At 41.8% G+C, this 14274-nt stretch overlaps 1 protein-coding gene across 1 annotated transcript; it reads right to left on the bottom strand.

The window, feature by feature from the left end:
* Window positions 1-1883: 1883 nt before the first annotated feature.
* Window positions 1884-13479, bottom strand: LOC101755967 (ell-associated factor Eaf). Its single transcript, XM_004968758.4, has 4 exons — window positions 13212-13479; window positions 6885-7246; window positions 5086-5128; window positions 1884-2602 (listed from the first exon to the last, which is right to left on the bottom strand). Exons 1-4 carry the CDS (start codon window positions 13333-13335, stop codon window positions 2169-2171), a joined length of 963 nt encoding a protein of 320 aa, XP_004968815.1. The 5' UTR covers window positions 13336-13479; the 3' UTR covers window positions 1884-2168.
* Between the last annotated feature and the right edge of the window lie 795 nt (window positions 13480-14274).

The raw sequence follows: 14274 nt of genomic DNA, 5'->3' as shown, positions 1-14274 counted from the left end.
GCGCAAATCACGGCGCTGTCGGGTCGCAGGGAAAACATGACTCCCTAATGACCTTTATGTAAAGCATATACTGAGGATGTAGTTGTTGTATAAGGGTAAAGATGTAATGTAAAAATACCTTCTGAGCACTATAAAAGGGGAGCCCTGCTCCATTGTAAGGGGACATTCATGATTCAAGTTGAGAGGCAGCCACAGGAGAGAAATTGACCGAGGCTAAGTACTTTGTTTGTTCGAAATCGATTGTGCCTTGATATTGCAAGAGTTCGAGACCCAACAATGTTATAATTTTTTTATGTCAAAATATAATCAAACGGCATCTTGTTTTGGTAGATTTAATTGTCAGGAGTATTAATCAAATACTATGGAAAAGGATTCAAGATCAGATAAGCCTTTCGGAAGATATTATCATACTCCGTAAATGAAACCCATCTAGGGGCGTTTGGTTCCTCGAGCTAAAATTTAGTCCGTATCACATCGAATATTCGGAGACTAATTAGGAGGACTAAATATGAGTTAATTATAAAACTAATTGCACAGATGGAGGCTAAACGGCGAGACGAATCTATTAAGCCTAATTAATCCATAATTAGCAAATGGTTATTGTAGCAGCACATTGTCAAATCATGGACTAATTAGGCTTAATAGATTCGTCTCGCCATTTAGCCTCCATCTATGTAATGTATTTTATAAATAGTCTATATTTAGTACTTTTAATTAGTATCTAAACATTCGATGTGACAGTAAACATTCGACAGGGGCTAAAATTTAGGGGAGGAACCAAACACCCCCTAGATCCTCAGTTTCCGCTCTACCTCTCCCCGTTTTCCACGTTGCTTCTCAATTTGGACGTTGGCTGCCAATTCAAGGGCTGAGTGTTTTGCTCGCCTAGAATTCGTCCGCAGCGCTCGGTTGTTTTGCCTTTGGCGCACGTTGGCGGGCCAAATATTGTGGGCAAGCCAAATAACTGTTTTTGGTAAGCATAGGCACCGAACCAAGCGGACCCTAAAACCTAACCAGCGACGGGGTCATCGTCTCATGGAATAACCCGCCACCACTGCGCAGCAGCATCAGAAACATGTAAGCCGATCACCGTCGGAGTCATCGTGCTGCTGTTGATGCACGCACCGTTATTACGAAGGAGTATAGTTACAGTTGCTTTGGTGCAACTTGGGCAGCTCGCCTCACGTTAGTTGATGATGCAGCATAGGAACTAGGGTCAGGTGCCAAGGTCGTGAGTGCGTGCCATGGCGTGATTAGACTCTTCAGCCACCGTCGCATTGGCCTCCGAGCACCGTTACATATGACACGTCCGCATCGCGCCACTGTCACTTGGCTCGCCACTTCGCTGTCCATACCCAACTATCATGGCAGCGTTTCCATCCTACAGATAAGGATGTTCAGTTAGCGCTTGCCGTATGAACATGCGCATGCAGTAAAGTTCACGTAGCACCAAAGCAGACAAGTGCTGTGGAGAGCATTTAGCACATCCCTAGATCGTATCGTATCTGTAAAATCGCCAGGGGCTCGTAGCTGGAAGAATAGTTTTCATTTGCATTTCTGTGTACCAACTTTTGATGCCACCTAGAAAGCAGATTCAGTGCATTAAACGTCAAATGGAGCAACTTCAAATGGATTTGCAAAGGTATAAAATTTCGGCCACGCCACAAGATTCCCATGAACAGACCTTGGTACCAAATGATATGTCCCAGGCCCTATGACGTGCATCCACAGTAATGGGTAAAGCATAGCATGTACTAGCCTAACAACAATATGATTAGTATCTTCATGCGGTTCTCTCTCAGTGGCACTATCAGAATAAATGCAGTCCAGCGCTATAAAACTGGAGGAAATATGTCTCCGATATATGTAAATAAAAAAATTCATAACGCTATCTATATCTCTGCACTTTTAACCTTTAGTCATCTCAACAGAACAAATATCATTCAAGTTGACAACAATGTTGCATAAGGACATAGTTGTACATATCTGCTTACAGATTCTGTGCTTCTAGACCAGGTCTAGTGAAACCAACCAACCAAGTTCGCCATGATGGTAATTAATGTACCTGTGCAATATTAGCCAACATATACAGACCTTACACCTCTTTTGCTAAAAATGAAAAACCGTGAACCAAGACATATGTCGAAAGATAACTTTGCATATCAAGCTCATATATCAACATCAGCTCCTGAGCTCGCCGAAACACCATCACTTCCATCGCTATCACTGCTGCTGCTCCCACTCCCACTCCCGCTACCACTCCCGCTGCTGCTACTGCTGCTGCTCCCGCTAGAGCTAGAGCTGTCCTGCTCTGCGTTCACTTGAGCACGCAGCGCCTCAGCTGCATTGAGCCCCTCATCAGCCTCATCGTTTACATCTACATCAGCAATTTCATCATCCATATTGCCCTGATTCGGTAGGTTGATGTCAAAACCACAAACAGATGTCCCTTGTCCTGAGGTTATGTTATTTGGTGAGACATTATCATCATCATCACCAAGTATATCGAGATTATCATCTTCGTCATTTGGATATGGTGAAAGGGCAAATGGGTCTGTGGTAACAGGCTGATATGTGGTGCTCTTGTTATTGTACCTTGGGCCTGCAATGATCATGAGAACAATGAGCACGGATGATAAATCTTGTCTTAAAAATAGAACACTGCAAGACATTAGCATATTGTAAACAACTGTAACCTCTGAACAATAGAACAGAATTAGTTCTCATTAACCCATCTAGAATAAATAATAACCTATGTCTGTAGCATGGAAAATAAGCTGAGGAGAAAATAACCAGCCTTCATACTCCCATAAAACTATACCCACTATTCTTTCATCTCTAAGTTATTTACTTCTCCTTGAAAACATCAAGTACTTAAAGTTGGTATTAAGGGGAGGCATTGCACCAGTAGGCCTGTGTGGAGACCAATGTCGTGTTTTTTCTTGGGAATAAGTCGTAAAAAGAAAAGAAGAAAAAAAAGAGAAACTACACACCTTTTTACCATCACTAGTTACCAATAATTGTATTTAGTTTCTTTTTTCTCCTTCATTAAACACACTTAGCAGAGTTCAATTTTTCCTCCCTGCTAATAGATTCCTAGAACAGATAATGGAAAGTTACTTTTAGCAAACCAACAAACTGGAAAGTAACAAGCATCAGAACTAATCAACTCATCAATACTATGGAAACTAATTGATATCAATACGTCACCAGGTTCCTTGCTACTACCGTGAGCTTTCCTCTCACCACTTGAATTTAGCCCCATGCTAAACACTGTACAACTTGTGAAATGCCCTCGTCTCAAACTGAGGATAGGATAGCAAACTCCAACGGGAAGGTCGCAGTCAAGGTTGAACCCTATATCATCAGACTGTAACAGAAGAATTGCAGTTGGAGATTTGGCCACCTTCATAGTAGAGATGCTCGCAATTTTCAATGCACAGTGGATGGATCACGAGCTGTCTCAAACTTATGATGAATGAAGCCAGTGTGACTGGTGCAATCTAGTTGTTGGTTGACCACACACAATCCAATAACACCTACGCTCATTGCTGCTAAGGATCCTGGAGCAAAGTTCTTCCAAGTTCGATCTTCTGCATCGATGCCACATCTTTGTCTCCAGTTCTCTGAGGCATGTCATGATAATCTAATGATAGGAAATCAAAGTCCTACTACACCATGACCTCCTTAAGATCAAAACAGATTTTGGCAAATATGGTTTCCTCTTGATCAACTATAAAAAAAAATATGAGGTTGACTTCTACTTGTAGCCTCTAGGGTAACATAAAAGTTGGCAAGTGAATGGGTGGGCAATGAAAGAATATGAGCAAACCAGCCTTGCTTCTCTATTTGACCTTTTGCTTCCCAATGATTATAATGCCTCTTGTTATATGGAGGGGTCTTCAAAAAAGTGCCAATGAAAACCTAGCAAAGGAAACACTATGGTTGTCATAGTGCCTCCTGCCTAGACAGAATGTTGGCCTAGGTGAGAGTGACAGGTAACCATGCTTTGCTTTAGAAAAAAAAATTGCGACTAGAGTTTCCATGAATACGTGAAAACAAGTTTCATAGGAATCCCAAATATGATCTCCAATGCCAGGATACTTATGAAAGCTCATGTAAGCTGATGTATCAGATATAGATACCCTTCTGATACCTATCAAACAACAAGATTCCTTCGACACGTGTCATTTTCCTAATTTTTAAACAAAAAGAAATTCAAAACTTAGTTCGATACGTGTCAACTAGGTTTTGATCAGGTGCTCACTTTTTTGACACCTTGACCCCTTAACCCCTTATGTATCATATGTCAATATTCTTCCGATACCTCCTACCCCCACCCCCCCCCCAAAAAAAAAATAATAAAATAAAATAAATAAATAAATAGATAGATAGATAGATAAATATGATGTTTTCCCTTACTATGAAGTCTTCCTAGCAATGGTCAATTCCTGTATTTCTATTTTTACTATATATTTATAATATGCATATCAGCGTTTTTTGAAACGTAGTGTATTGGAGCATCTGTCACGTATTCAAATCTGTGTCAGGGTAATCTATCATGCTTCCATGCGGCTACCCTGTTTCTCCTAACTATGAATGCCTAGCTCCATGCTATGACATTACACAAATCCAGTGAAATAATTAATCCAACTCAATTTGAAGTTGTAGCATAGGGATGGTCACAAATTCTATTGCAGTATAGCAGCCAAGGTTGAAACTCTAGATAGTTGCGTGATGGTTACATTGTGACGGAAATTGTCTAAATATCATCTTGGTATAATCAGAAGAACATATGTCATCCCCTTGGCTACATTAGATCCCACATTTCCCAGCCCCCATTGGCCAACACGTTACCCACTCCAACCCTTGTCTCTTGCTTTTGCACACAAGATTCACCTCAGTCTCTCCAAACTACAACCATTGCCGCCAAATTGACCAATCTAGGCAGCTGATCTCAGAACGAGTGAGCACTAACTGCAGTGGACCCCTCAAATCTGCCCCTATCTCGTGTACCTAATATGAGTAAACCCCACCACCCCCCCAACACCCACACAGATAATTTATCTCACACAGCCATGTTACCTGAATTTTCAGGTTCCCCGATGTCAATACGCTCAACCTCAACCTGCAGATTCATAGTCAGAAGTCAGAATTGATTAATAGTCCCTCAAAACATCAAAAGCATTGATAGTTTGAAACTATATATGATCACATCATGATGGCGGCAAAGTTCTGTTCAATGGTTATGTGAACATACAAAAAATATTCATAAATTAACAAATCTGACTCAACATACATTTTCATCCTATATATGCCAGAGTAAAATAGAAATGATATGAGATATTTTTAAATTGACCAAAAGCAGGCACTTAATAATTAAATAAACTTTATACAATGATTGAAACAGTACAAGACTATCTTTAGAGAATTTGTTTCCATCCCAATTCGCATCTTCTAAAGCCCACTAGGATACTGCATTCCCTGGTCGACGCTAAAAATAGAGCAGCATGTATTGGATGCATCAGCTGCCATGGTTCAGAGTTACTACAACAGATCGAAACAAAATTTCCGCATCATTATTTAATTGAAAATGACTCAGTGGCATGCTAAGAAACTTTTAATTGACCAAGTAGGCATAACGGTCCTACCAAAAAGATCACCATCAGGACATAGTCCCTTGCCAAGTCAAGTTTCACATCCCAACCAAAGATTCACAATAAGTAAAGTAGCTCAACACATACATTTCTTAACAAGGTGCCAAGATCCACATCTCAAGAACTAAAATACAGCCAACTACTATTCTGCCAAACAAACCTTCATAGCCAATCAGGGCACACACACTAACCAATGTTTTAACTTCTAAACTACAAATTGATCCAATGGCATCATCAAGTTTAAGTATTAACTGGAAGTTCAGGAGAAAGGTTCAGGTGCTCCCGTGCTCCCAACCCGTGGATGCACCTCTAAATGTGCATGAAAAATTTATCTAAAAAATTAAATAGATACTTCTTGTCATCTTCTATCATCATGCAAAAGTTAAGGATGAACAAAAATTTGTGCAAGAAGAAACAAAAAAGAGAAATCAGTGCATGAATAGTTGTGGATCTAGCTGAACCCGCACCAGTTACTGTTCATTCACTGATTTCTCCTTTTTTTCCCTCTGCACATATTTTGTCATCCTCAATTTTGCATGATGGTAGATGATAGCAAGTATCCATCCAAATTTTTAGATGGAACTTTTATGCACATTTAGAGGTGCATCCACAGGTCGGGAGCACGGTAGCACCCCAACCCGTGGGAGCACTTGAACCTTTCTCGGAAGTTCAACGACTACTATTTTTGTTCACCACTAAAAAACAGATATTAATAACTTTGTGTACCACCAATACAACACTAATGTTGTGAATAACTTTGTGTACCACCCATACAACACCAATGTTGTGAAGCAACAGGGGATGGCTGCAGTTTATTGAACTCGAATAAACATTTGAACAAATTAAATTTGAAGTTAGGCAAACATGTGGATCCCAATTCCTAGCCAAATATTTCCCCTTTCTAGAGGAAAGTAATATGGTAGCATGTTTTACAACATTCCAAATTTCCTGAAATTTGTCTAGTTTAAGATACTATCAAAGAAGATTGTTGAAGACTTCAAAGTACAGAAAGGCAAGTGATCAAAGAACACAACATATATGAGCAAAGATATTATGCACTTTTAGTGTTTGGTTGGTTAAATAGAACCTATTCCAAGTTTTCATACTAATTATTTAATCCTAGATGCCAGGTGTTATTTTGTTCCTTAATTTAAAAGTGAAAAGCTAACAAAACAAAGAATAATGACATACCATTATCTAAGGCATAAAAATAGTAACAGAACTTACTGGGACAGAGTGAACTGTTGGTTTACTTATTGACTGTGACTTGCCGACTTTAGCTAATGGAGGAGAATGTGATTCTGCACCCATTCCAGTAATTGTAGTTGCCAAATTAGCAGCTGCAGACTCTCCCGGAACTCGTACATGCCTTAATCTCTTGACAGCCCGATGTAACCTCTCCAGGCGGAAGGTCTCACCATCAAAAAACAAGACACCATCATTATCCTTGTACTCTTCTTGGCTTCCCTCAAATGTCACCTTTGGCTTGCCAGGCTGATTATTGTGGAATTCCACAGTAACCCGGTTATCTTTGGTACTCTGCAGAGACCCAGCTTGAGTCTTGTCAATTGATGCTGGCTTAAATTCATCTGTCAAATAAAAGGTAAAAAAATAGATAATTTGCTGGCTTGAATTCATCTGTCAAATAAAAGGTAAGAAAATTACTAATTGCAAAACCTCACACGAGCTTTAACAGATCACAAGTAGCAGCTATATTTTTTTCATCTCTACCCCTATAAATCCATCTAACTTTTGTTTCCTAGGTCCACCCCAACAAATGTCCCCTACTGAGATGTCTTTTTCTCCATCCACACCACTATGTGCACCAAGAAAATCAACTCCTTCGAATTATACGGTCTAGATCTCTTTTCATCTCTCTCTCTCTCTCTCTTCCTCACTCACATCCGATGGTCCATGTTATTTGGATCATCCCGCCACGCATCCCCGCCTATCACCCCGCCGCAGTAAGACTCCACTCCCCAATCCCATCCCATGGCTTCCTCTTAGATCCCCGGCAAGTCGAGCAGCATCACGACGCGAGCGTGGTGGCTGCTGGCCTGGATGGAGAGGTGGAGCAGTTGGCGAGGCGGAGCCGGATCACCCAGGCTCGGGGATAATCCGGCCACCGCCGGCATTCTCAATTTCAGCTTCCACTCTTAGCTCGCTAATGAGTCGAGCGGTGGCAGGGCACGAGCGAGGCTGTGGTCATGGCGTTGTTGAGGGTGGGGCAGTGCTAGAGGCGGAGTGACGGGAACGGCTGGATCCAGGCTGCCGGTGCATGGGAATAGCGGATCCGACCAGCGGCAGGCATCGACGATACGGTACAAGCAGCATGGAGATTTGGGCGGACGCTCCAAAAGATCGTTCTATGTCCCATCAACTCCGTTAGTACCTCTAATCCCCCTTCCATGCAATTTATTTGCGTCCCATCCAGATTCTGAGTGATGGCTGCCATGGCGCTGGTGTGCGGTGTGCTTGGGTGTTCTGGGTGTAGAGCAATGAGTGGCGGCCGAAGACCATACAGGATCCCCCTCTCATCACCATCAACAAGACCGCCACTTTCACGCTCTGTGCCATCACCTACCTCAAGGTAAACCCATGCTCTCTTTTTATGACACCTTTACAGGGTTTGGGTCTGGACGTGTGCAATTTGTATTTAGAATGTTGGCTGATTGCCCTCTGAATGGATTATTGGTGTAGGACGTGATAGATGCATAAATTATCCTTCTGGTCTAAAATTATCTCACATGCTTTTTTCACTCGTGCAACATTGGGGAGTAGGCAAAGTTACCTCTCAAATCCTGCTTCTAGAGTGACAGCTAGGTGTTATAGGACAGCATCCAGATAGAATGTTGGGCAAATTTTGTTTGAGTAACTACAAGGCTGAATAGTCATTTTCATCCTTGAACTATCAAAATGGCTGTTTCAATCCTCGAACCTCTCGCACGGCTCAATTTCGTGCTTCATCCTACGTGTCGCGCCACGTTGGCATGCCATGTCAGCATCCAGTTAGCTAGGATCCTAAAAGACACTTTCTACCCTCTACATGCTGCATATATCCATGCCTGTTTGCCATCCATATTCGCTTGAAGTTTGTAAGACACCATTCCCCTCTGACTGCTGAACTTTTAAAAAAATTGGTTTGAAATACTCACTGAAGTTTACATTCTCTTTTTGTCGGTGTGTAAAAAAGTGGTTGAATTGTTCGATACGATTTACTAACATGGAGATAGGATGCATCGGTTGTTTTACTACATTACAGTCCATAACTTACTTGGGGGAGGAAGAAATGGGGCTCTCAACTTGAGCCTAACTCACTTGGAACCAGCTGACATTGCACGCCAACATGGCGCGACATGTAGGACGAAGGATGAAATTAAGCCGTGTAAGAGAGTTCGAGGACTGAAACAACCATTTCATTAGTTCAAGGATTAAATTTAGCCTTGGTAGATAGTTCGAGGATGAAAATGGCTATTCTGCCTAACTACAACATGCATATTAAGTTATAAGAAAAAAAATTGGATTATGGCATCCATTGTGCTGCTTTTTGCTTGTCTTGCAGGTTTAGATCACTTGTGGCAAAGGTCGCTAGAATATTTCTGTGTGGAGCTACCAGATGACAAAGCAACGATAAATGGTTGAGGTGGCAGCAACGACAATGGTTGGTGTGAACAAATTTACTGATGTCTTACTTTTAGTTTGGTCTATGAAATCAGCTGAAGAGACCAATTGCGCCAACACTCTCACGGTGCAATTGGTCAGCAGAACATGCCAAAGAAGCGGTTCGCTGACCCAGCCCGGGTTCGAGTCACGGCACAATCTTCTTAAGACAAAATCAGGGGGACGTCTTCCCCCCTGGTCGAGGGTTTTTTTTTTTTTTGAAGAGACCAATTGCAACTACAAAGTGCATGACAGGAGAGCTGTGAGAAAGTAGATCATGAGGCCTTTCTTTCGCCAAAAAGAAAGTAAAGTAAAAATATGATTTTTTTTTGGGTCTTCCAAGAGTGTAGGAATACATTTTTGTTAATCTACTGCAGAAACAAAGCTTATAGAGTTAGAATTAGAAGGGATTACCGATTTTTAACCAAAAAATGGATTACAACTATACTCTTAGCTTAAAATATTACATGCTTAGTTAATTTTCTTTGTTGGCTTATATTCCTTCATAATTGTTTGCCATGCCTTTCAAAAAAGTTTACCCTGGATGATGTGGTTAATGTACTGTTCGATTGGTGATACTTGCAGTACCATAGTTGTTTCTGTTGTTTTATGCATCCAGTTTTTAAGAAGGCATGTTTATACCCTTGATTATGTGATTAATGTACTATTCAATTGGTGTACTTGCAATCAATAAATGTTTTTGTTGTTTTATTCATCCAGCCATCATGAGCTGCTGGATGTGTTCCCCACATCCAAGCTAAAAGGTGAGAATCACTCAATGCTGCAAATACATGATCAAGTTTATATGCATTGTCATTATTTTGCTTGGATGCATAAAACGTGAGAATCACTCAATGCTGCCAATGCATGATCTTACTGTGCCATTTCCCTGATAGAGTTTATCTGTGGCTTATATTGCTTAGATGGTAAATTGGACTTCTAGACCAGCCTGCCACTGAAAAATTCAGAATCATACTGTAAAATCTGTAAAACACATTTTACAAGCAGCAGCAGGATATGTAGCATTGGTTTTGTGCGCTAGCCATATATTGCTCATTGCTATCCTGCGATGCATTCTGTAACAACCATTTTACATCCTTTTTCTACTTACTTCAGCGAACTTCAGGATATATTTGATGGCAGTGCTTTACTTGTGTTGGGATATTGCCAAAACAATTCATTGGCTGTTTACTTGCATATGCTGGTTACATGATCTCTTTACTTGTATCCTTATTTGGAGAAAAAAACATTTAGAAGTTTTGTTTAGTATTTCCAGAATTGTAGGATTTTATAGTCCAATTTTTGCGTAGGTATAGATATGCCGCAATGAAGCAGAAAAAAAAATGGTTAATAGAGACTTCAAATAAACTCTATATGTAGAAGACTAGAAGCATGCCGGTACTGTAGAGATCCTTGTTGGGCGTTTCTAGTTTTTGTCAGGTAACCATTTGCTATCTGGTATTTTGGTATATATTCAAAGCTTCTGGTTGTTCTGAGTTCTGACAGGTTAAGCATGCAGATGAGTTGGAAAACTTTCTTGCAAAGAAATTTCATAGGTTTTTGTCATTGAAGGCAGAGACATTCCAAGTGTTGAGGAGGAAAAACAAATAGAGTATCACAATTGCTACTTATAGTGATCACCTTCAGTAGTGCTTTACATCACCAGTAGGTTTGTTTTTCCTAATAAACATGAACTGTCTATAGTTGAAGTCAGTGTACAGTGTAGTAATGTTAGCATCCTCAACTATGTTTGATCCTTTTGGCTTCATGCTGTAAAATCAAATGTCTTTGTATGACTAACTCTATATTAATAGAGTAACTCTGTATAAATGAAATACCACTTTTGTATTCTTTTTTTCATGGATCTTAAATCTATTTCATTCTATGCTTGCTTACCAAAATATATATGATATTTTGGTTGTCTGATTTGCAATACCAAATACTGCCGTAGCGTTAGCACGAGCATTATACTAGTTAACATCTAGTTAATGATCAGAAAGAAGATCAAGTGGCATGTAACTCCTCACAAGCAATCAAGTGGACAGTAATTCCTCACAGGCAATAGACAATGGTTGAATACACAGATAAAACAAAGGGAATATGATCAAGCAGCTTTGAAGGACAACACAGGAAAGTAACAAACTTACAGCAGAGAAGGAGGCTGTGGTGGGGATGACAGCTTTACTAGAGGCTGAAAGGGGCTGGAATCCTTTGAATTTTGGGGTGATGCCAGAATATGAGGAAATACTTATGAGTGATGGTGGAGAGGATACAGAAAGGTTTATGACAAGATGAGATGAAGAAGAAGACCACAATATGCAGGCTGAAGAGATGCCCTCCTCCAGTTGCGTGTAGAGCAAGTACAAGGTCTCAAGGGAAACTTCCATTCCTCTACGAGCTGAGAAGATGAGGGTTGTACTGATCCAAGGTACTGAGTCCAATGCATTTATAATGCTACAGCCTTTAGATAATACTCCCTCCGTTCCAAATTATAGGTCGTTTTGGCTTTTCTAGATGCATAGATATGATTATGCATCTAGACATAGGGTATATCTAAGTGCATAATAAAGTCTATGAATCAAAGAAGCCAAAACGACCTATAATTTGGGACAGAGGGAGTAATGTTTTAGCTAATGTTACTGTAAAATGCAATGTAATGCTGGGTTACACTAATAATGAAACAAATGATGTAATTGAATGTGTGAAAGCCAAAGAAATATCACAGGCAACTCTAGCAGCAAAAGGTAAACAAGGTAAGAGTGACTCAGAGATAGAGTTAGATAGTGATAAGGAACATTAACACAATGAAGAAAGTGAGAAGACAGTGATGTTGACAAAGGAAGACCATATCATTCAAAGGAACAGAATGCCCATCAGCAGCAAAGCTTGCACAAAAATTGAAAGGACTGTCATTCAAAAGAGGCTGAATTGCATAAGAAAGAGATGGCTAATTTCAGTCTCTTGTAGCTATAGGAGGCAAGGTTAAAGCTTTCTCACTGTGGATCAGTTTCAAAATAAAACTATTGGTCTCCAATACCAAGTGCATAAGTCTAAAACTGAAGGGAGAAAATCCAAGCTAATAAAAAAATGAACTTGACTCATGGGGAAAGACCGCCCCACAGTACTAGTCAACCGACCGAGAAAAGGCCCTGAACCCTGGCTTTACCCCTCTAGGGCGGCACCATTACCTGGGCCAGCAACCACTGCCACTACCATTTAGGCACACTGTTACCTCAGGCCAGTGCACTGCCACTATCTTCTGGGGTTGCCAGCGAGGGCCTTTTTTTTGTGCCACCAGGTTTTAAACCCTTGCCGGCAGCTCCCTCACCTGGGCAGCTAGCTGCTACACTATGAAAGCGTTGGCAGAAAAATCAAGCTAATAAGCAGTTTAACATAAAAAGATTATGGAACAAAGGCCTGATTCCTCAATATCTGCCAGTAGAACAGACAAAAACACCACAACATTATGCACATTATGCACAATAAATAGAAGAAATGGTCTAATTCTTTAGGAGACCTATTTTGCTACTGTTATCAAAATGATCAATAATTTAGAGATACAGCATATGCTTCCTGATCAATCAAACCAGGATACATTCATCAGAACCAAATCAATCAACACCTGGCGCCTGAAAGATGAATGCTAATGAGTAGGACATCTCAAACAAAGAACGCTGTGGGATAATTAAAACCCAAACGCCCCGTAGCAGCGCAGGATGTCGCCGCAACTAAACGAGTTCTAGACCTCGAAATAAATGCCAGAAATCCAACCAGCGCTCAAAACATCGCTGATGTGGATCGTAGGCTACGTCGCCGCAGGCTGGACATGCAAGCTTCCAGAGTCGCCGACGCGATTCGCGAGTAGAAAACAGATAAGAGCAAGAAAGGGCTTACAGCGGAGGGTGCAGAACTTGGTGGTGGGCGAAGGGTCGCGACAGGAGGAACCCAAACGGAGGTCATACCACCGATTCGGCTGCGGCGCCGTGCTCGGCTCCCCGTTGCTGCTGCCGCTCGCCATCCTGCGCCGAGCGCCGAGCCCCTCGCCGGCGGCGGGACTCGATCCGAATCTATTCGATTCAGGCGCGATGGATCGAATCGAGACCTATGCCCTAAGCACCTGCTGCCATCACCAGCCCTGGTTCTAGAAGTTTTTTTATTGGGAAATTTTGAGTTATCCTTAAGCCACGATAATTTAAGAGGAAAAAAATTGCCTAGGAACGGACCGCAAAAGCCTACCGTGCGGCCCCCCGTCTCGATTCGTTGCGCTGGCGGATCGACGCCTCCGCGCGCGCCTCGCTCGCTCGGCTCCTCCGCGCACGCCTCGCTCGGCTCAGCTCGGTCGCGTGGTTCGATAGCTGGACAGCTCGCTCGGCTCGTCATCAAAATCAGATGGAAACAGAAAAATCAGATGGAAACAGAAACCAGCGCGGAAACAGAAACCATCGTCCGCTAGATGAGAACCGCCCTATCTCTCGTCTTCATGTGAGGATCAGTTCGTTATCCGCCACTGCATCCCTTGCGTGCCGCCGACGCTACCACCGTTTCCAGCGTGGTATCCAAGTTCAGGAGAAGCAATCTTTGTGCGATCCTAGATGTGGCAAAGAAGGACAACCGCCATAGAAATCTTCGACGAACATCGCAACCGTAGCAGCTATCATGGGAGAAGGAGGCCAGGAGGATAGCAGTCTGAACTCCACAGCAGGAGAAGCCTCCCCACATATCGCAGCTACAATGGCGGTAGGAAGCCAGGAGAAGGACAATGTTCTCGACTCGTCGCCTATGGTGTCGTCTGTGGCTGCCCTAGCACATAACGGAATGCAGCCAATGCAGGTACATATTTTTTTCACATTCTTTGATCACGATGAGTTTTTACGTGTGTGTTTGACCGTGCTACATGACCTCGACCTCCACTGATTTATGACCATATATATGCTAGATTGCACAGAACTACTCCGAC

This window comes from Setaria italica, chromosome V (assembly GCF_000263155.2).
Source record: "Setaria italica strain Yugu1 chromosome V, Setaria_italica_v2.0, whole genome shotgun sequence".
In the NCBI taxonomy this organism is placed as follows: domain Eukaryota; kingdom Viridiplantae; phylum Streptophyta; class Magnoliopsida; order Poales; family Poaceae; genus Setaria; species Setaria italica.
The sequence above is the reverse complement of the archived record's forward strand: the minus strand, read 5'-3'. Positions and strand labels throughout refer to the sequence as shown.

Coding starts and splice junctions, on each gene's coding strand:
- LOC101755967 (XM_004968758.4), bottom strand. CDS start 13,335: ATGGCGAGCGGCAGCAGCAACGGGGAGCCGAGCACGGCGCCGCAGCCG. Junction 5,129..6,884: donor CAACAGTTCACTCTGTCCCA/GTAAGTTCTGTT, acceptor ATGAATCTGCAG/GTTGAGGTTGAGCGTATTGA. Junction 2,603..5,085: donor CGGGGAACCTGAAAATTCAG/GTAACATGGCTG, acceptor TGATCATTGCAG/GCCCAAGGTACAATAACAAG.